This window comes from Lampetra fluviatilis, chromosome 15 (genome assembly GCF_964198595.1).
Source record: "Lampetra fluviatilis chromosome 15, kcLamFluv1.1, whole genome shotgun sequence".
Lineage (NCBI taxonomy): Eukaryota > Metazoa > Chordata > Hyperoartia > Petromyzontiformes > Petromyzontidae > Lampetra > Lampetra fluviatilis.
Window position 1 is genome coordinate 4604589 of NC_136289.1, and position 23435 is coordinate 4628023.

The window sequence follows — 23435 nt, forward strand, 5'->3', positions numbered from 1 at the left end:
GATTCTAATGCTACAACACAATGCATGGTTGGCGAAATACATATTTGATTGTGAAAGATCACAATCTTACATGAGAGGCCAATTTCTTTAAATTACTGCTGTTGACTTCCCACGAAGGTTTAGCAAACCTGGCGGACTGATGGGCCCGGTCTCACCCCAAACCAGGATTTTAACTTGTAACCGTCACATTGCGAGTCAAGTAATATAACCACACCAGTTACTCAAATGAACATTAATTAGCAGGCTTGTAGCAAATGATTTGATTCCAACGTATCCTTACACTCATGATACAGCAATCGAATTGGGTTTGTACGAATCAGTTGTTAATCATTCAGATGCGTTGTAAGCGATTGATTCACAAAAAACCGTCGCGGCCACTCGAGGTTATACATGCTACACAACAGTAAGATATGCTGCCGTGATATCACAGGCAGAGGTCCCCAGACGGACTTCCGAGTACAGCATTTGTTTCAACTGCTGTGTTGGGAGATTGAACTGGAAAAGTTTCTTGAATCATGATGAACCACTTCGTTGAGCTGTCATTTGTGGCCAGGTTGCTTCTGAAAAATAAGCTAATAACTCAGTGGACTTTACCTGGTAAAAAATAAATAGTTATTTGTTTACATTTCCTATACGTTGCACTCCTATTGTGTTTTTGTATCGTTTGTCGTAACTTTCTAACCTGTCCATACTGGACATATGTGAAAAAGAGCTTCATAGCTTATCGGATTCCTCCAGTCTAAACAAAGATTCTTATTCTGAAATCCCTCCTCTGTCCACCCAGCAGGAGAGATGGGCTCTGCACAATGAGTCCATCGGCCGGTCCTGTGTGTTGGGGTAAACTCTTGTGTACTCCCATGTCTTCCAAGGTGTCTGGCCAGCATGGTAGAGTAGGCCACATACCCTCACTAGAGGCCCTCCAGTCGAGGCCCTTCTGCCAGCAGTGGTACAAACAGGTAATTATAGGGCTGCATCTTTAGCATTTACCTTTATACAAGAGTGAATAAAAATACATAATAGCCCTCTCCATGAACTCTACCTGACTATAAACCGTACGTCCTAACTATTATATATATCTTCATTCATGCTCATTTAAACGGTGGCAGCGTGCTCGTATTGCAATGAATAGAAAGGTCAATAGTTCAAATTGCCATCAGAATCGGAACTATATCTCTTGTACAAATAACCAATTTAGTGCATTAAAAAAAACCCACAAATCATAGGATTACGTACGCAAATATTTAACTCAGCTGTGTAAATATCAATCTCACAGAAGCATCATCGTATGCGTTACTGACTTAATATCCAATGGTGCGCATCTCTCGTGTACATGTACAAATTTTCAACTTGTAGGCAAAGCGTGATGCAGAACCCACAAACCGTAAAATGAGTCCGTCAATGAAACAGCCCATGTCCCATTACACGTAAATGTCCCTCCAGGGTATAGATATTGTGAAGTAAACATTGCACAGAAAGTAAACACATTCAATGTGAATGTATGTTAACAACTGAATAATGACGTACTCTTTGGTTCTTTCGGCAAAGTCACGTAGGTATAAAAAATAACTACGTCACTTTACCAAAAGAACCAAAGAGTATGGATTCCTGCAGTCACGAAAGCTTCAAATCAAGATTGAATAATGACGTTTTCAGTTAATAAATATCCATGGTATAAGTCACCTAGAGGCTTATACCAGTAAGTGCCTGCATGTTGTGGTAGTATATATATTGTGGCATTTGTATTCTTAATGGGCAGATGTTATATGACTCCATAATATTACATTTTCGTGGACCTAGGCATTCACAAATTTAAATTCTCCTCGGGTGGAGCCCTGCTTAATGTGTTGTGCTACAATCCTGGTCACCTGGGTTAAATTCCCAACCGAACACCAGTCGCAAACGCTTTTGTGAATCTATCCTAGGCCTCCCCTAAGTCAATGAGCCTTAAATGAGTGCCTAGTACAATTTGGAAAACATCAGCACAAGGTAAACAAAAAAAAACTTGGATGTGTCCTAATCCAAGAACAAATATGTATTATTGTTTGGCAATGAAACACCTCGGATTCAATTAACGGTGAACGAGCTGATTGTGCAATTACGCCATTCTTCATACTGTGATTCTGGCCCTAACCCCTGTATTATCTAAGGGTAACCAGGACATCTTTATGTCAGCGAATGGGAGAAGTTTGTATTTTGTGTTACGTGTGTATCCATCTAGAGTTCCTCGAGCGAGATGCAATACATGTTAAATATGACCACACTACACAGAATGCTTCAACCAATTTACCTTACTTAGATGTCATTAGCAAACTAAATAGTTGTCATACACTTGCCATTGTGGTACAATTATACATTCCCTTGGTGAAAATTAGTATCAACATAATGCAACTGCTGTTGATTCCCACGTGACACAATTGTTAATTTATCAGCCTTGGAAGGATGATGGACTGCATCAGTCCCAGACGAGACTTTGACCTAGTCATAGAGACGTTGCACCTCCACCATAGCCGAAGGATGGTGAAGAAATACGGAGTATCGCCAATGAGTCGAAACGCGTGGGATTACTTTAACGTTGAAATATGCGGCAGAACAAGAACTGTTTACGTGAACTACGTAAAAGAGCATACAATCAGTATTTCAATTAAATAGACTCGTCCAACATGTGCATTTGCAATTATTTGGGCTTGGAGGCTCGCAGTTCTAGAATGCTGATGTTGAAGCATGTCGTAGAATATGGCACAAAGTCGCAAGTTGCTGAGATGGGATTATGTTCAACATGTGAAAATTATTTCACGATAAGAGTTGGACTCTCTCTTTGCAAAGAAACCACATGTCACAATAGGCTCTTATCTAATCTAAATGAGGTGTTTAAATTGTTTGATAAATTATAGACTATCAAATCATTCAACATGGCAGTCTCTGAAGTCGGGAAACAATGGGGTGCATCAGACCATATTCTTAAAATTTCGTCGCGTGACTTGGAAATCAAAATGCAGCAACCAAGGCCATGATATTAATATCCTGCTTGTGTTTAACTCAATATTTACTTTCCAATGGACAGACCTGCTCATGCCATAAGAGTGACTCAGGGCCACCAATGGACATGAGCAACATCCAAGAACATTTTACAAACTTGATTTGAAGCTTTCGTGACTGCACCAATTACCCTTTGGTTTTTTCGGTAAAGTCACGTAAAAAGAAAATAAATAAATGTATTTATTAATAAAAATTGATTTCCTTTCTACGTGACTTGAAACATTTAATTAATTAATTTAATTATTATTATTCTACGTGATTTTACCGAACAAAACCAAAGAGTAAACATTTTACACTTTTAATTTTGACTTTCTACAAAGAGTGTATACTTTAAGACTGATTGTTGAATTTACATACTGATGATGCAATGTGACATGATGATATGATCTATTTTTTTGTCTAGGAATACCTTGGCTAAGAGGTTATTCACCTTTTCAAACACATGGTGAATGGACTGCTTATGCTTTCTGAAGCACTATGATCGTTGTGGGTGATATTTTCTTTTTAGGTTGAGAAATGATACATTGGCCTATTCTTGCGAGTCTTATTAACAATGCAGTCCTGTAATTTATTGTTCACGCCACTGCTCGCAAAAAGTGATTCCACTAGAGAGAAATAGGGTATTTGGCCTCCTCTTCCACACTGGCGAGATATCCTTAAAGAGGTGGGATATTACCTGCATTTTACCCGACCACACCTTACCTGCCGATTAATTCTAGGGGTACCTATATATATAGTTGAATTGACAGATGCAGGAAGATTTAAGAAACGTACCCAATGTTTTAACTGCCATGCCAGAAGATTCAACCGGTGACCTCTGGATTGCAAGTCCAATGTGATAACCATTACACTATGGCAGCATCCCAGTGTTCTTTGTGGAAGGATGCTGTATGTTAGAAATTAGAATGTGGAGGAATGATGTGGAATAATGCATGTATGTTGAACTTCTTTTGCACCGTACATAGCCAACCATGCTAATTGGAGGTGCGGTGGACGGACAACAAGCTAAACAGAAAAAAGCACTTACAGCTTTTCCAGGCTTGCGTATCTTCGAAACACCAATGCTGGAAGAGTTCGGAGTCTGTTTTTCTGCAAAGAACTGTAAAACACAACAAATTACTCTCATTACAGTGACAAGAATCAAGTAAAACATGCAAATGCATTCAATTAGACATTCAGCAGAAAGCCAGTGCAAATGTGGGCTTTGCATACAATTCCCAAAGAGGCAATGTTGTTCAACAACATTATTTAAAATGTGACTCTTTAAACTGTAGCTATGCACTTTTAAATCTAGATTAAAAAACGAATTTCTTTAGAACTGCTTTTTGTGTTTAGCATGGTTGGCGAAGTACAGTGTGAAAGAAGTTCAACATACATCCAATTTAGAAACAATTGCAATTCCACTATCAAAACAATCCACAGAATATATTAGCGACCAAAACACAGCTTTGCTTATTATCATAATATTTATACTTTCTGGGCCGTAATAATTAGTAAATATGATAAGCCAAAATCTATCATGTAAAATATTATTGAACTCTTCTGACATTCAAAATTGTCATGGCTTAGCCTTCCCACAACACGCTTTGATAAATGCTATAAATTGTTTGGGCAATTGTAATCGAACCCAGGTGCCATCATTCTCAGCACCCTCTCTTCATTGTTTAACTGATTTTTGTCATCTGCTTAGTAATTTCCAAGTTTTAAAAATAGTTTTTGTAAGTATGATATCAATGGATGAAGGTCTCTTCACATTTCGTCACAGATTTGAGTTATTGCTGCCATTAAGAAAGCTTTTCTCCCTACCTCTATGAGGTTGGCAGAGGCAGACAGCAGTGAGCATTGGTGACTGTCCTGTACTGATGATTCTTAATAAGGACAAATCCAGTCTATAGTTGTTTCCCTGCCTGCCTGTTGGTCACATTTGCGCAATGTATTGATGTGACCGACCAATAATGCAGTTCTTCAGGAACTGCTGGTTTTGTGTAATGTTTACGGCTGCGGGATTTTTTTGTACAGACACACACTGCACCTTTTTGTGTGTTGTCGAATCAGTGCATATGGTACAACCAAAAACACCCCGCAGAGCTATGCAGAGCACCTGCACAAATGCTATTTGAAGTCTCCAACTGTTTCCAACAAAGATGAGTGCCACTCCATAACTTGTTTGAGCAAGGCGACAACTTTACCCCAAGTTTTAACTTACTTTAGTGTGTATTTATTTAAAAATCTAATAATTTGATTAGGTCTCTGGATTGAGCTTCAAGGCTTGGGATTAAGGAATGCTGATGTTGACACTTGCCATGTCAAATTATAGTAAGTCACAGGTGCATAGGGTATATATTTTTTTGAAAGAGAAAACTACTAATATTAAGTTCACCAAAAAATTTCACGGCAAAAAGGAAAGTTATTTTAGTTTCTTCTAATAATGTTTTCTCAACATAATGCTGTATAGGCTTACGCAGAGGTCAAGTGAGACAGCTATAAAATAAGGTTAAGGAAATTGTGTTTTATGCAATTCTTAGCAGTGATGCTGAAATGCTTAAATATTAGAGTTTGCGTATGAGACCTCATATTCTGCAGACCACCCAACATGCTTCATAGTTCCGTTGGAGTTTCACTCAACGCCATGACCATGCTCTTACAGCAACGCATGTCACGGTTTTATCCATACAAAATGCATTACTGCTATTTACTGTCGATCAACATGTTACTATAATTACACGTTTGTGCAAAGGCAAGATAATATCAAAACGGAGTAATTACACGTTCTGCTTGCCAAGCAGTTGCAGTTCTTGGAACACGTTTCATAATATGCAGCTCTAAAGGTGACTTATTTTAAATACAGGGGGGAAAATTAAACCCCCAGCTCAGGAATATGATTTCAAGGCTGAATTTGCTTAACTAAATGCTTGGGATGCATTTCAAGGCTAAATTGCCACGTGCTGTGCATTTCAAGAACAGATTTATTGCCGAGACTTAGGACAAAGCTGTTTACTGTTACCAGAGCAGGGTTAATCTTGTGATTATTTAGAATGGTAATTACCAATCATGGTGCACGTATGCAGTTGAATTGATGGAATACTTATTCAGCTCATCTTCCCAGTTTGTGATTATAGTTGTGTGTGTGTGTGTGTGCACGCATTTCGACTCGGCCTCAAATGAGTACCCCGTGTGGTGTGTAAACATCTCCGCCAGGGAGACAAAGACGGCCGGGCGTGGTGCTGGCCACCCACCCTCTCGTGTGCCGTGCTGGCATTCATAGGTGGTCGCTAACAGCACTTGCCCCAAAAAAGTATGTTAAAGCTAAACGGGGGAACTTTGTCTTGCATGTGTAATAACAGCCATAGAGGGTTCACGTGGGGATTGGCTTGCCGGTCCTGCTTGTAGCCAATAAGGGTTGAGATAGGGAGCATGGCCCAGGCGTGATCACGGCATGTCATCAGGAGTGATTGGCCTAGCCATTCGGGGCCCCAGCTAATGGGGAGCCGGATGAGAGGCGTGGTCCCGGGATTGACAGGGAACCATCGAGAATGGTCAAGGCTGTCCATGAACGATTGGCTGGGGGGACCACGTGACGAAGGGTTTAAGAGAGAGTGAGAGAGAACGATCGAGAGCAGACTGGGAACCGAGAAGAGCAGGGTCACGCGTGTACGGGGGCTCTGGGTGCCACGTGCGCGGTGGGGACTTAGTGTGAAGTCTGTCCTCTCTCCGTTGTCTGCCAGCAACGGAGAGTGAGTGAGTAAAGTGTATTGTGTAAGTGGAAATAAAAGGACTGATTCCGAAGCCGTCTCAAGAAGGATTATTACACTGGTGTCAGAAGTGATTCTGCGACTGTTTGGACGATCGTCAAGATGTCTAAGCACCCCAGAAAAAAGAACCTGCCCGTGCCTCTATCGGAGGAAGAGGTCGAGACGGATGAAGATGAGCTGTTGGGAGCTACAGCCCTTAGGCCGCCTGCTGATGACACTCCTCAACGCCTCTGAGCGTCGACCGGGGGAGGATGCGACCACCGCAGGACCAAAAGACGAATGGCGGCTGATGGCGGAGCAGATTGAGTCGTTGCGCGCCATTCTTCTAAGCCTGGTGACCGCGGTGGCGTCCTCACCAGCCGTGGGTCGCCAGATCGCCGATCAGCTGGACGCCGCGGGAAGGGGTCCTGCTAAGGAATCGGGGTCTGCCATTGCTCCTGCCACGCGGGAGGACGCCGTCGTCTTGGGTGGGGCGGCTGCGCCGGAGTTGTCGGCCGCCATTTTGGGCACGCCTACCACCACGCGGCCACCGGACGCCATTTTGCCTGCGGGAAAGGCAGTCGGAGACGCCCGCGGCACGCGCCTGCCACCGCGGACATCGCCTTCCACAAATTAAAGAATTTATCGCCGGGGGCGATTGGAGTGCTTTTACGTGGCGCTTCGAGTCAGCTTTTAGATCTGTGAACTGGACGGAGGAAGAAGCGCTGGGAGCGCTACCTACACTGCTCGATGATGTGTCTCTGGGAGTCTTCCGCTCCATCCCGGCGTCCAAGAAGAAGACACTGCGGGATGTGTTCACAGAGATGGCGGAATTTTATGACCCGCCGACATCGGCCATCAGAAAATTTATGTCGCATCGCCGAGCACCGGAGGAATCGCCGTTGGCCTATCGGGGGGCGTTGATGGCGATGGCCATGGCCGCCTACCCCGACGCAACGGCCGATCATTTGGATCCGCTCATCCTTTCCCGTATGCTGGAGTTGTCTCAGGAGCTCAACATCTCTCTACCAGTGTGCGGCCACGAACCGCTTTCATCGCGGTGGGTGGCGCGCTGCCTGGACGCTAAGTTTAATATCAAGCGTCGGGACCAGATGGCGGCGTGGACGGGGAAACCCGAGATCGACGGGCCGCCTCTGGGGTGGTCTCCGCGACTGGTTGTCCACTGCTCCGACGACTCGGGCGACGACGACATGCTGGCTGCTGCTGTCCCGCATAGGATTCCGGGACGGCGGCTGCGCGACCAGCGGGGCGACTACACGGGCCGGCCGCGTGCAAGGGCCGGGTCGTCCGACTACCGGCCGACGTCGGCCGCGTGTTTCAAGTGCGGCAGACGGGGCCACTTCGCCCGTGACTGCCGCTGCCGACATCTGCTGTCGCCTCTTCCGCCAAGGGCACAAATCGGACACCCGGCAGGTCGTGTCACATCACTCATCCACTCGCACTCATTCTTACACTTCTAAGGATAATTTTACTTCTCCTGCTCCATTGACACGCTCTGCTACACAGTGGAAGAAATTGGCTCGCAGGATTGTGGCTGCAGCGTCGGGTTCGTCGATGGTACGAGGTACCATCGACGGCGTTGACGTCCGTATCTTGGTGGACACTGGCGCATCGGCTACCATCATTTCTGATGTTATTTTTCATTTGTTGTCCATTCCTGCGTCGCGGATACGCAAGGTTAATGATGCGTGTGTTGCCGCCAATGGGGGAAGCATGGGTATCTGCGGACAGGTGGATGTGAGCATCGCTATCGGAAATATTACCGCCGCAGGACCTGTGTTAATTTCTCGCTCGCTAGCTGTTCCATGCTTGTTGGGTACTGATTTTCTGCGCCGGATGCCGCTGAGAATACGGGTCGACCAGGACTGTTTGGAAATGCCGGGGTGTCGTAGGATGGCGTTCCTGCCTTCCCTGCTGGCCAATGCGCCTACAGGTAACGCAGTTACTGCTGTCGTTGCTGCTACAGTGGAGGTTCCATCGGGAGCGCAAATGCTCATCCCGCTGCGTTACCGAAAACCACTTCAAATGGGAAGGGATGCGAAGGGCGTGCTATTATCCCCATCAAATTCGGTATCGAAATCTTTTTCTTTGGCGGCGGCACAAACGATCGTGCGCCCAGGTCAGGCACCTTTCATACAGGTCTTGAATGGGGGACCTGACCGCGTTGTTGTTCCGGAGGGATCGGTGCTGGCTCACGCCACTACCGATTTCGCCTCTTGTGATAAAACGCCACGCGCTCGGATGCCCGCGGGTGGGCCTCCGCACGATCGTTCACAAGAACGCTGGATCGCAGATTTATGCGGAGATAATTCTTCCTTGTCAAATGAACATAGGAACGCCTTGCGTTCGCTATTGCTACGGTACGCTGATGTTTTTAGCAGAAATGATTTGGACCTCGGCCGCACGTCGCTTTTGTCGCACCATATTGAAACCGGTGCGGTGCCTCCCGTCTGTATGCACCCTCACCGCATGAGCCCGGCGGAAAAGGAACACGTGCGTGGGGCAGTAGATGAATTGCTGGCGGCGGATATTATTTCGCCGTCCAACAGCCCTTGGGGCGCGCCCGTCGTTCTGGTTAAGAAGAAAGATGGTGGTACGAGGTTTCGCGTTGATTTCCGCCAGTTGAACAAAATTTCGGTAGCGGACGCGTACCCCTTACCGAGGATGGATGACTCATTGGATGCTTTATCGGGTGCTAAATTCTTTTCCACCCTTGACCTGTCCTCAGGCTTCTGGCAGCTTCCCCTCGATGACGAGTCTAAAGCCAAAACGGCATTCCGCACGCCGCAAGGCCTCTTTGAATTTAATCGGTTGCCTATGGGCCTGAACGCGGCTCCGGCCACGTTTCAGCGGCTCATGGAATTGGTGTTGGTGGGACTGCAGTGGGAAACGTGCCTCATATATCTAGACGATATAATTGTCTTTAGCCGCACGTTCGAGGAACATCTGCAACGCCTTGAAACAGTTTTTCAAAGAATGCGTGCGGCTGACCTTAAGTTTAAACCGAGGAAATGCCACCTTCTGCAACACTCCGTCCGTTACCTGGGTCATATTTTCAGTTCGGACGGTGTATCCACTGACCCTCTGAAAACGAAGTGTGTATGTGAGTGGCCCACACCCACCTCGGTGGGTGATGTTCGGCGGTTTATTGGATTCGCTTCCTATTATCGCCGCTTCGTTAAGAACTTTGCGACGTTGGCTAAACCACTACACGTTCTAACTGGCAAAAATCAAAGGTTTAAATGGGGTGCGGAGGAAGAAAGTTCCTTTATGGCACTTCAGGACCACCTCGCCACGGCGCCTACGTTAGATTACCCAGATTTTTCGCAGCCGTTCATCCTTGATACGGATGCTAGTGATATCGGCATTGGGGCCGTTTTGTCGCAACGCAAGGACGGGGTCGAGAGAGTGGTGGCGTACGGCAGCAGGGTTCTATCCCCTGCGGAAACGCGCTATTGCGTGACAAGGCGGGAACTTTTAGCAATTGTCCATTTTGTTCGATTGTACCGGCCTTACCTGTATGGACGCAAATTCCTGGTCCGCACTGATCATGCGGCTTTGCAATATTCCCTCAAATTGGATCAGCCGTCAGGCCAATTGGCCCGGTGGTCGGAATCGTTACAGGAATTTTCCTTCGATATAACATACCGAAAGGCGGCCCGTCACGCGAACGCGGATGCGCTCTCTAGGCTGCCGCCTGTTCCTCCGTGCACTTGCCTGACGGGCACGCACCGCTGCGCGGCACCGCCCACGTCGCCCTGCCCGGTTATGGGGGCGATAGCGAATGAGGACGACGCAGGGGCGAAAGCGAAGGAGGAGGACCAGCAGGTGTCAGTGGACACCGATGATACCTTACGGCTGCCGCACGTGGTCTGGTTGCGCGAGCAGGAGGCCGATGCCTCGCTGTCTCCGCTACGGAAATTGGTAGGGAAACAGAAATCTCAATTGGCGGGCTGGAAGTGGCAGATGTTCCGGGGTAAGTCGGGATTGTTAATGTGTACCGACGGGTTGTCTGACCGACCACGCTTGGTCGTGCCTACTTCGCTTCGCTACGACCTGCTCCGTGCTCTGCACGCTGATAAGTTGATGCACCTCGGCGTACAAAAGACTGTGGCCGCGATGCAAAAGGATTTTTTCTGGGCCGGTATGACGGCAGACATCAATGACTTTATCCACTCGTGCCATGATTGTGCGAAGAGGAAGCCGCCTCGGAACCACTATGTACCACCGTTGCGTTCCATTGAGGTGTCCCGTATCAACGAATTAGTTGCTCTCGACATTCTGGGGCCATTTCCCCCGTCGGCTAGGGGCAATAAATACCTTCTGGTCGGGGTGGAATATTTTTCTCGATGGCCGGTAGCCTGGCCTCTGCCCGATCAAACGGCAGCGTCCATCACCGACGCTTTCTTGAACGGGTATGTCATGGACAAGGGGGCACCTGAGAGGTTGCTCACAGATCAAGGGCGGAATTTCTCCTCTAAATTGCTTAGGGAAGTTTGTGACGCGCTAGGTACTAAGAAAGTTCGCACCTCCCCATACCATCCACAAACAGATGGTATGGTGGAACGATTCAACCGTACCCTCTCGGCTATGCTTTGTCACACGGTCAGTGAAAAGCAAACCGATTGGGACCTGCACATACCAGGTGTCTTAGCGGCATACCGCATGGTTCCGCACACGTCCACGGGATACTCACCTTTTTTTTTAATGTATGGCCGTGAATATGTTCCACCCATCGATGTGCAACTGGGCACGCCGAGTAAGCGACCGTCCCGCTCCTTGCCTGACCACGTGCGTGACTCGCTTGAACGAGTAACGGAGGCGCGAGAGGCTGCCCGGTGTGCGACAGCCCGTGCTCAGGCAAGGAACGAACGGTATGCGCGTCGATCGCATACTCGCATGCCTTGGTCAGTGGGAGACCTGGCGTGGCTCCACTGCCCCCAGGTACCGGTGGGCACATCCCCTAAACTGCACAGGCCATGGCGGGGGCCCGTGACGCTGATAGATGTTCGGAACGCACAGAGTATCCGCGTTCAGTACGGAAACCGTCGGTGGTATGTTCATTCCTCGCGACTTAAAACCTATGTTGATGCGCGTGTCGGTCCTTCATCCCCACTTGCTGACCTGCCGGGGTCTGCCGGGCCGATTACGCCGATTGCCACACCCGTTGATCCCAAGGGGGACTGTGTTGTGCCTCCTGCAGATGAACAGGTTCTGAGGGCTGAGGAAGCCCCCGCTGCCCGCCCTCCAACGGGGCCCGCCCTGGACGTGACCAAGCACCAACAACCTACTTCTTCTTCGAGCCTGCCACCTCCTGTCCATCCGGAAGCAAAGCGACCTTGCGCTGGGAGCGGAGAGGGTCCCGCGTCGCGTACGCGGTCGAAATCTCTTCCGTTTCGTTAACGTTTGATCGTTTCGCTAATTTCCCTGTCGTTACTGCGCTGCAGGGGCGCCCTAATGTATGTCGTGATTTTTTTTTAATGGGTGACTGTTTTAAATGTTGTTAGGCGCGGGAACGCCGGTTCACCCTCGAATTGTTAAACGCACCTTGGTGCCCTAATAAGATGTTGCGGAATTGGTTCTTCACCCTTTTCCCAGCCGAGACTGCTAAATTTTTTTCACCGGGGGGGGGGGGGGGGGGGGGGGGGGGGGTGATGTAATAACAGCCATAGAGGGTTCACGTGGGGATTGGCTTGCCGGTCCTGCTTGTAGCCAATAAGGGTTGAGATAGGGAGCATGGCCCAGGCGTGATCACGGCATGTCATCAGGAGTGATTGGCCTAGCCATTCGGGGCCCCAGCTAATGGGGAGCCGGATGAGAGGCGTGGTCCCGGGATTGACAGGGAACCATCGAGAATGGTAGAAGCTATCCATGAACGATTGGCTGGGGGGACCACGTGACGAAGGGATTAAGAGAGAGTGAGAGAGAACGATCGAGAGCAGACTGGGAACCGAGAAGAGCAGGGTCACGCGTGTATGGGGGCTCTGGGTGCCACGTGCGCGGTGGGGACTTAGTGTGAAGTCTGTCCTCTCTCCGTTGTCTGCCAGCAACGGAGAGTGAGTGAGTAAAGTGTATTGTGGAAGTGGAAATAAAAGGACTGATTCCGAAGCCGTCTCAAGAAGGATTATTACACATGCACACACACATACACAACTGAGATGAATGGGGCATATAATTTAAATCAATACCAATTAATGTTATATGTTGATAAGCCACTGACAATCCATTTTAGATCACATCGATGAAACAAGGTTTGGGAAATAAGTGTTAGCACTGCAATGACGCACATATTACAATATTTACCCATGATAACAATCAAACTCTGCGAAACAGTCCATTAACATAATTGCTTAATAGAGTACTCTCTGCCTAGCCCTAACCCCTGACCATACATCTTGGAAGAGGTGGGAGTCCCCACGCTTTAACTCAGGCACAACCTGCCCACCGACTAAACTAGCATAAACCATGCATACAGCTTGGGTTGACAGGAGGGGATTGAAAAAAACGTGGCCAATTTAACTGCCGCGCCGGGAGATCAATACGACCTGTTGATCTCTGGAGTACAACCCAGTTGTGCTAAACGCTAAACGAGGGTGACACCTCTGTTGAGTGTCTCTCGCATGCTAAATCTCTGCATGTACATTAAACGTTTACATTTGGCAAGTTGCCTCATACAATGCAATGCAATGCCGCGTCATTGACCGTCACATATCCCCTCCCATGTCAATTAACTGCCCACAACCGGAGCCTTAATTGCACAAGGTGCAGCAGTAATTTTCTACGGATGTTCACCTATCTAACATTTTCACATATCCACCTATACCTCAGTGCCCAGTGAGTCAGATATGTGACACTGTATAATCAGTCCCCTTGGCTATTCTATTGGCATTGCGATTCTCGGTCGTGATCCGATTCACGCGTTGATTTTTGTATTTGGAATGATGTGAATGATAGCGCCTCTAGTGGCTGTAGGTCTCACGTGAACCCATTGCATAGAACACATTGACGATTCACTCGTTTTATTTTACCAGGTAAGGCCTACTGAGCTATGTAGCTCTTTTTCCGAAGCAACCTAGCCATAAATGATAGGTCAACGAAGTGGCTTATCACGTGGACATGCATATCAGCCAAATACTCGAAACGCCAAATATACAGCAGACGTAAGGGTCGGGATCAAACCCACGAGCTTTGGCATGCCAGGTGAGTGAGATAACATCTCGCCTCCGTGCTACAATTTATCTACTGCTGGATGAAAACTTCCCTAAGATGTTGCCATCTCTCACGGTCTCGTGATGTAACAATCCATGTAGAGCATGTGATCGAGCCGATTTCATTGCTCCTTCTCTGCGGTGGATACAATCTTCGGTGTGTTCCCTCCTTTGGCTGCCCATGCTGTTGTGAGTCTCTACCACCTTCTGGTAACGTATACTGACCAAGCCCACAAGATATTTTATTTTTACAAAGTGATGTCTCTGTGATTTGCATTTTGTGTCGTGATCCAAACGCTTCTCTTTGCATCTCTGTAATTCCGAGAATGTTAATTAATACCGTGTAACAGTCTGGAAATAAAAATCATGAAAAAAATCTAACTCCTTGCCAATTACGTATTCAAAAACAGGAAACGAGGAATGTTGGTATTAACCGCAAATACTGTCAATTTCAAACTATTGCAGATTTTCTCTATTCCATGTGTTGTTTTTTGTTTTCTGTCTCTCAGTATAGCATAAACACAGACACTGACAGAGAAAATAGAACAAATGCTGACAAGTGTGAAAAGAAGCACGGAGCGATCCACGCTTGGCATAGAACGTTTATGAATTGAAGATCATTGATTATTTACGCACACTCGATGCATTTGGTCACCCGTATGTTCTTCTCCACGGGAGCTCACCAATTAGAAGGCTTAAGTGAATTCACTCACAGGACAGTCTCGGAACAAGCAGAACCACTTCGTTGAGCTATCATTGGTGGCCAGGTCGCTTCTGCAAAAGCAGCTAATAGCTCAGTTGGGATTTATCTGGAAAGATAAACAATAGTTTCGTTTTATTTGTATAATATCTTTTTTCTAAGTAATTTGTTTACCTTTCCTATACTTTGCACTCCTGTCGTGTTTCTGTATTGTTTGTTGTAACGTTCTGACCCCGTGCCCCTACTGGGACATCTGTGTCAAAAAGCTTTACGGCTCATCGGATTCCTCAAAGTAACACATTCCTGCAGAGGGAGCTGGTAGGAACTTTTGGTTGCTCGGTCAATGGCCAGGGGTCAACGGTGGCGTGGTGTATTCCGCAAATATGCCCGACTGTGAGGGCGGGCACAAGCCGGCGTGATTAGGTTAAACGTTGAGTTTTATAAGGGCAGCACGGGGTGACCAGCCCCTCCCCACCCAGCCCCACCCCTCCCACCCCCTACCCAGCCCCACCCTCCCCACCTAGCCCCCTCTCCACCTCCCCTCCCCACCCAGCCCCACCACCCCCTAGCCCTACCCTCCCCACGCAGCCCCTCCCACACCCTCCCCCTCCCCACCCAGCCCCTCCTTCCCCACCCAGCCCCTCCCTCCCCACCCAGCCCCTCCCTGCACCACGGACGGACGCAATAATCCCGTGGGCTAGTGTAACCAGGAGGTTCCTACCAGTATAAATATATACTTACTATATTCTCATGATTCTGATATTAACTCTTTACCACGAACGTAACAACACGGACGTAATAATCAAACCCCCGTTAACAGCCACGCGCGTCGAACCGTCTCTCCTCACGCTCTCCCAGCGCATGGCACGCGGCTTGCCTCGCCCGCAGAGTCTGAGCCCTGCCGCTATAGCATATGACACGCGCATCACAGGCTTGATAATTATCGATCATTGCATCGAATGACAGCTTTAACCGTGTGAGTTTTTCAGTCATAATGTCTCTCCTGAAAGAACACATGTTGTTTCCTCTCTGTGTTTCGTTTTTTTTTACTTGCTCATTTATTTTATTAAAAGAGTTGTGAACCTCGAATATCTGGAAGTTTTTATTTTATTCCAGCACTTGTCATTGATAGAGTGATACAAACATTACTGCCTTCGAAATTTCCTTCTAATTAATCGAATCAATGTAAAGATAAAATATAAAATATCTGCATGCCCAAATGAGTAATGATAACTAATAATTGAGTGCATTTGGTGGTCGTGTCATTCTTATGGTGCAAGACTATCACGAAGGCGCAACGTGTCACGTGACATAATTTGCAGTCGTTCCACAGGAGTGGACACTGTTGCTTCGGTCGAATCCTAATTGAGTAATTTGTGGGTTGCTCCATGACGCCGGCACACAACGCCCCACTCACGTCGAATGACGTCATGGGATCTTTCACGTCCACTGTGAAGCGGATGGCGTGCACATTGTGGTTAATACACCACCGCAGTAATAACTAGGGCGGCCTGCCGAATTAGAACCGCAAATCTTTGCAACATAGTGGTGAGCACGTTACCGCCTAGTTATGTCACCATGGATACTGGGCAATGGTCGTCTTTACTGGGCAGCCCTGGGCAAGTGGTGAAAATTCCGCATTCAACCGTGAGTTGAACACCGACTAGGCTTTACGTTCGCACCCTTCCGATTTCGAGTCGAGTTCCCTAACACAGAGGCACGTGGCTGGATATGCTTGCTTGCCACATGGTGCTGCACGTACACTACGGCGATTTTAAAAGGCACAAGCTACTAAAAATTTTAACACCTCCTAGGACGGTAATAAGACAAGAATGAATAATCAGTCCCAGATGCACCTAGACCGAGACCCCACCGCCATCACCGCCGCTAAACTCTTCTCTTTTGTGTCCTTTAAAAAAATGTTCCCTTGTGTGTTCCCAAATTTAACAGCCCCTAACTACATTTGGCACTGCATGAATTGCATACCAATTCTATAACCCAATGCAGCATTTTGTAAGGAAAGCAAGCATTAAAACGCACAAGTGTGCAGTGACTTGTAAACTTCTTACAGGCGTGGGCTTAACATTTTTATTTTTGTGGTTAACAAATATGGAACATTAACCATCACGAGCACCGAGGCTATATAAAAATGTTCCCCCTTTCACTCTTTTCCTAGGAGCAAAGACAAATATTTTGCTACTTGCACAGTCAATTAATTACGTAAAAATTCTACAGCAAACTAATTAATGTCATGGTCCAATTTAGAAGTGAAAGATTAATGTTAACTTTTGAATGATAGAAATGTTGAAGTTAAAACGTGCGGCTCTACGACAGCTTTGCTCAAGCCACTGCTGGCATGGGGGACTCAACCAGGCAGAGGTCTCCAGAGTTCCTGTAGAGGCAATCGGTCAACTCTTTCGTGCTGACCAGATGTCTTGGAAGAGGCGGGAATACTCACACTTTACCCCCAATTACACGCAATCTGCTGATCGACTAACTGTGGTGCACTCATTGCATGGACTGCAGACAGGACAGATGACTAACTGTGGTCCACCCATTGGATGGACTGCTGGAAGGACAGAGATGGGGCGGGAGGGTGGATTGAAGAAATGTGCCCATTGTTTCAACTGCCGCGCCGAGAGATCGAAACGGCGTACAGCCTATCATCTCCACCATTGGAACCTCATTTTCCAATAAAAAAATATGATAATTGGTCTTTTTACCCTTCTATCTGGCAATAAAACTGACACTTTTTTTTCATTATGGCTGCAGGTATTGTGGTCTATACAAACATGACTCCTTGTAAAAAAAGGTGTCAGTTTTGTTCGCAGATAAAAGGGTAAAAAGACCAATTATCATATTTTTAATTGGCAAATGAGGTTCCAATGGTGTAAATGCTTACCCCGAGCTCTCATACTCTTATGGTGCATTGTCTTTGAGTTGTGCGCCTTTTGGCGTCATCTGGTCCAACCCATGTGAGACTAGGCTCTAAGGAAAGCTGTCTCGGGTGTGGACCAATCAACTTCAAGGACAGTGCATATATTAATCAGAGTTATGTTTTTTGTTTGCATTATGGCTGCAGGTATTGTGGTCTATGCAAACATGACTCCTTGTAAAAAAAGGTGTCAGTTTTGTTGCCAGATAGGAGGGTAAAAAGACCAATTAGCCTATCATCTGTCCGGGGTCAATAAAGTGATCACCAATTTGTGGGAAGCCATCAGTGTTCATCTTGTGTGGATAGATTGGGCCCAGCTATGGGAATACAGTATATCAGGCACTAGTTCAGGTGCCACCACTAGAGATAAACACTGCCCTATGTTTCATTTAAACAGAGCCACACATTGACTTAGCTACGCTTCGAATACCGTGCGTACAATGCCATCAATTATCGTGACTATTCGGTGACCATTCGTTGTCGATCGAGTTCCGCATCTAAACTACCGACAGAACGTGAAAAGTAAAGAATTACTCTTCATAAACGTTTGTCGTTGAAGGCTCCATGTGATCAGAAATAAGCAACGGCTCTGTACCAGTCGCAAGTCGCAGACTTCCATGTTATGATAGCTGAAAGTACTGGGTTTGAAGCATGACATGCATACGATTTTTGAGCTTCGTCTTTGTATTTAATGAATTGTCCTCTCTGCATTTATAAACGCTCTTTGAAGTTAAATTGGTTTCTTTTGGAAACCATAGCCACGAAGGGATATTGTTTTTCATAGCCAGCCACCTGTTGGATGAAAGCAGTCAGTGGCGATCGCGATCCACCATCACAGCCTTACAATTCCAAAATTAACTTTACTTCTCATCATTCCACCTCCACGGTGGTCATCCTCTCGATCGTGTTTGTCATATATCTTATCTTAACATACTCTTTGGTTCTTTCGGTAAAGTCACGTAGGTAGGTTTCGATCGCAACACAAGCGACCGTCATCAGGTGAAACCGATACAGCAGGACAACTGCTGATTTAGGAGAAAGATCTGCTAACAACAAGAGCTTATGAAGGGTTTTGGTGGGATTAACCCCAGGGGTAAGTGGGCGGAGCATGAGAAAATTAGCATGTCAATGGTACAGGATGCTGCAGCGTTGGCTGCCGAGCTGTGAGCCAGGGGGCAGGCAAAGAGGGAGGGAGGAGGGAGTTGGGCAGCCAACGCTGTAACATCCTGTACCATTAACATGCTAATTTTCTCACATTAGCATCACTAACCCAGCTTCTCTCTACCTTCCATCTATTACCTGTGCCCAACTCCCTCCTCCCTCCTTGCCTCCCCCTGTCTCACAGCTCGGCAGCCAACGCTGCAGCATCCTGTACCATTGACATGCTAATTTTCTCACATTAGCATCACTAACCCAGCGTCTCTCTACCTTCCATATATTACCTGTGCCCAACAATATGTCCTGATAAAAAACACAGCCCTTGGCTACTTGAGATATGTGGCCACTTCGTCATTGAGACCACCCCTTGGCTACATGTGAAGTATTGGAAAATGACGGCAGGAAACTCCTTGACGGGAACACACTTCTTTTATTAAATCTTGACTTGTAACAATACAACGCGTGGCCTCTCTTCTTCACACCGCACTTCTCTTGACTCAGGATTCTGTGCTGCCGGCTCTCTGTGCCTCGTGTAGACTCCGCGCCTCGGCTACACTCCTCTCTCGCCTCGTGTAGACTCTGCGCCTCTGCTACACTCTCCTCTCTCGCCTCGTGTAGACTTTGCCTCTCTCTCGCTGGCTACACCGTATGCATACTCGGCTCGTGCAGACCGTTCTCTCTCGCTGGCTACACCGTATGCATACTCGGCTCGTGCAGACCGTTCTCTCTCGCTGGCTACACCGTATGCATACTCGGCTCGTGCAGACCGTTCTCTCTCGCTGGCTACACCGTATGCATACTCGGCTCGTGCAGACCGTTCTATCTCGCTGGCTACACACTATACATTACTCAGCTCGTGTAGACCGTTCTATCTCGCTGGCTACACACTATACATTACTCAGCTCGTGTAGACCTTTCTATCTCGCTGGCTACACACTATACATTACTCAGCTCGTGTAGACCTTTCTATCTCGCTGGCTACACACTATACATTACTCAGCTCGTGTAGACCTTTCTATCTCGCTGGCTACACACTATACCTTACTCTCTTCTACTCTCCATTTCTCTCCTCTCCGGGCTCTATCTCTACACCTTCGTCTTCATTCTTAGATGGTTCCACTTCTGCCCCTTGCTCCTCTGTGCATCACCTTATATACCCCTTCTTCCCGGGAGACGGAGCGGATGCGGACCTCAACGTCGGCACCGCTCCTCCGTTACCCAATCCCCACGCGCTATCCCCACGATCCGGTTCCGCTCAGCGCGTGTTTCCACTCTCCGACCAATCACACCGCGCTGCTACCCGATCACTCCCTCTGGGCGCGTCACCGGCACACAGCCAATCAGCAGCACTACCCCCACCCGCGCACTGACGCCTGCTCCTCCCCGTCAGCGCGCGTCACCACACACACACCCGTACATACGCGCTGGCACACGACATATACACCCAGCGCGTATCACCACTACATCACCCCCTCCCACATAGCTCGCAGCCGGCCCGGCTGCTAACAACAACCAACCACGACGATAAAACGACAACCAACAAAAAAAACCCCATAACCCCCCGAGTGTGCCCCGTAACATAACACAACAACAACAACAACAACAAGAATAACTATGTACAGATTGACAATGAACGCGAAAAGTCAACAATAACACGATACGAGCAAATACGAAACGAACGCGCCCCACGTCCCTGCGACTACACGCAGTGACGAGGCGCTCCAGCTGCCCCGACTCCTCACGAGGCAGGTCATGCAAAGTAGCACGACCTGGCGCGAGTCCGTCTGGCTGGTCCATCGTATGGGGCGGGACACTGACGACCGTCCGGCGGTTCCGGCCGCTCCAGACGGCGCGGAACGGGCCTGAAAGGGCCGGCCCCGCCGCGGAGATCCGGCCGCCGGTGATCGGCAGCTGTCAGTTCCGAGACACCTGGGAGCAGATCAGGCGACAATACGTGTGGATCAGGCAGAGACATTTCCCCCTCTGGGTCGCCGGTCACGTCACACGCCCGGCCATCACGACACAAGGGGAGGCCATATGGAGGCGAGAACGGTTTCAGTCGGGAGGGGTGAACGTACCACCGGCGCTTTCCCCACTTTATCTGAACGCACTGGGGCCGTGCAACGCGCACGACCTCCACGGGTCCCCTCCACGGTCTCAACAATTTAGGCGACGTAGCCAAGGGTGCCTGAGGGCAATGCAGCCAGGCCCTGTCACCTGGTTTCCATTCGTGCATGGACACCTTCCGTGCCCGCAACCGTTCATTAGCAATTTGGCGAGCCCGCGAATTAAGCCGTGCGGCCTCCCTCGCCTCTGTCAGCTTATGAATATTAAACTTAATATGTTCTGCCAAATTAGAATTAGTTCGTGGAGCGGACAGGCCAAGTTGCGTTTCTATTGGCGGGTCAGCTTCCCGACCGTACATCAAATAGAATGGGGAAAACCCCGTAGCTGCATGGGGGGCCATTCTATACGCGGCAAGGACTCCCGGGACCTGCAGGTCCCAATCTACATGTGCCTCGCACACCTGCTGGCACAGCATGGAAGTCAAGGTTTTGTGGAGTCTCTCCACCATCCCGTCAGTCTGCGGGTGGTACGGGGAGGTACGCACCTTCTTGGTACCCAACAGATCGCACACCTCTTGCAACAATTTACTCGAAAAATTTTTACCTTGGTCGGTCAGCAGGCGTTCGGGAGCCCCCTTGTCCAGGACATAGCCCTGGACGAAGGCATCCGTCACAGCCGCTGCCGACTGGTTAGCGAGAGGCCACGCCATAGGCCATCGGGTAAAGTATTCGACCCCCACTAACAAATATTTATTCCCTCTCGGCGTGACTGGGAAGGGCCCCAAAATATCGAGTGCCACGAGCTCGTTGGTACGCGAGACCTGAATAGATTGCAGCGGTGGATTAGCTGCCACGGCCGGTGGTTTACGCCTGGCGCACTCAACGCACCCCTTCAGAATATGCACCACATCACTTCCCATTCCCGGCCAGTAATAGTCACGCTGAAGCAGGGCAAGCGTCTTGTTAACTCCCAAGTGCAAGAGGCGTTCGTGTGCCGCCAAGACAACCCTCCCCCTCACAGCGGAAGGCACCACGAGTGCGTTCCGCCGGGACAAACTGTCCCATTTCAATAACACGCCCCGCTCAAGTACATAGGAGCCGGTACGCTCCTGGTCCCCCTCGGGACCCCCAACCTTGCGGCGCAATGCTAGCAGCGAGCTGTCCGCCATCTGGAGGCGGCCCCATTCGCTGAGCGACAGCGAGAGCAGCGAGTCCCGACCCTGAGAGGCAGTGGAATCATCCCCACTCGGTGCGCCCGCTGTCGCAGCCAGTGCCCCTATCTCCCCCGCAAGCGTCGGTTTACAGCGCGCCGATCCCGACAAACACGCGCATTCATCACAAGGCAACAACCGCGACAAGCAATCGGCATTCGTGTGTCGCAACCCCTTACGGTACGTAGTCGTAAACTGATAGTCCTGGAGGACTTCCAACCAACGCGACAACTGGCCCGAGGGCTGGGCGACCCTCAATGAATACTGTAGCGCCGCGTGGTCCGTTCGGACTGTAAAGTGACGACCATACAGATATGGCCTAAACTGCTGCACAAAAAAAACAATGGCAAGCAGCTCGCGACGGGTGACACAGTAGCGCTGCTCCGCCGGAGACAACACCCTACTACCGTAGGCGACAACTCTTTCGACACCCCCAACGACTTGGGATAGCACCCCCCCAATGCCCGTGTTGCTAGCATCCGTGTCCAGCAAAAAGGGACTGGCAAAATCGGGATAACACAAGGGTGGGGCACCCACCAAGGCGTCCCGGAGGGAGCGAAACGCGGCCTCCTCCTCCGGTCCCCATTTGAACTTCACTCCTTTCGCCGTTAGAGCGTGCAAGGGTTTTGCAATAGTGGCGAAGTGCTCAACGAACCGCCGATAATAAGAAGCAAACCCGATGAAACTACGCACGTCGGAAACGGACGTAGGTGTCGGCCATGAACCGACACAATCCGTCTTCGCGGGATCGGTGGAGATCCCCGAAGAATCGACAATGTGACCCAAGTATCTAACGGACCTACGAAGGAGGTGACATTTGGCCGGTTTAAATTTCAACTTAGCCGATCGCATTCGCAAGAACACCCCTCTCAATCGCCGGAGGTGTTCCTCAAACGTTTTACTGAAAACAATGACATCGTCCATATAAATCAAGCATGTATCCCACTGCAAGCCCGACAAAACCAGCTCCATAAGTCGCTGAAACGTCGCTGGAGAGGAGTGAAGTCCCATGGGTAACCGGTTAAACTGGAACAGCCCCCCTGGAGTCCGAAATGCTGTCTTAGGTTTCGACTCTTCGTCGAGCGGCAACTGCCAAAACCCCGATAACAAATCAAGAGTCGAAAAATATCGCGCACCAGACAATGCATCGAGGGACTCATCCATCCTGGGGAGCGGATACGCGTCAGCCACAGAGATCTTATTCAGGCGACGGAAATCAACGCAGAATCGCAGGGACCCGTCCTGCTTCTTAACCAGCACAATAGGCGCTCCCCACGGGCTAGAGGAGGGTGAAATAATATCGGCTTCTAGCATATCGTTAACAGCCGACTGAACATGTTCCTTCTCCACGGGACTCAGTCGGAAGGGA

At 48.6% G+C, this 23435-nt stretch overlaps 1 protein-coding gene across 1 annotated transcript in view; it reads right to left on the reverse strand.

Moving 5' to 3' along the window:
• LOC144936111 (relaxin receptor 1-like) overlaps positions 1–23435 on the reverse strand; it is a 336972-nt gene that overhangs the window by 135527 nt on the left and 178010 nt on the right. The window contains exon 5 of the mRNA XM_078862984.1: positions 4064–4135. Coding sequence (XP_078719110.1) covers positions 4064–4135 — 72 coding nt within the window. The remainder of the gene's footprint in view (positions 1–4063; positions 4136–23435) is intronic.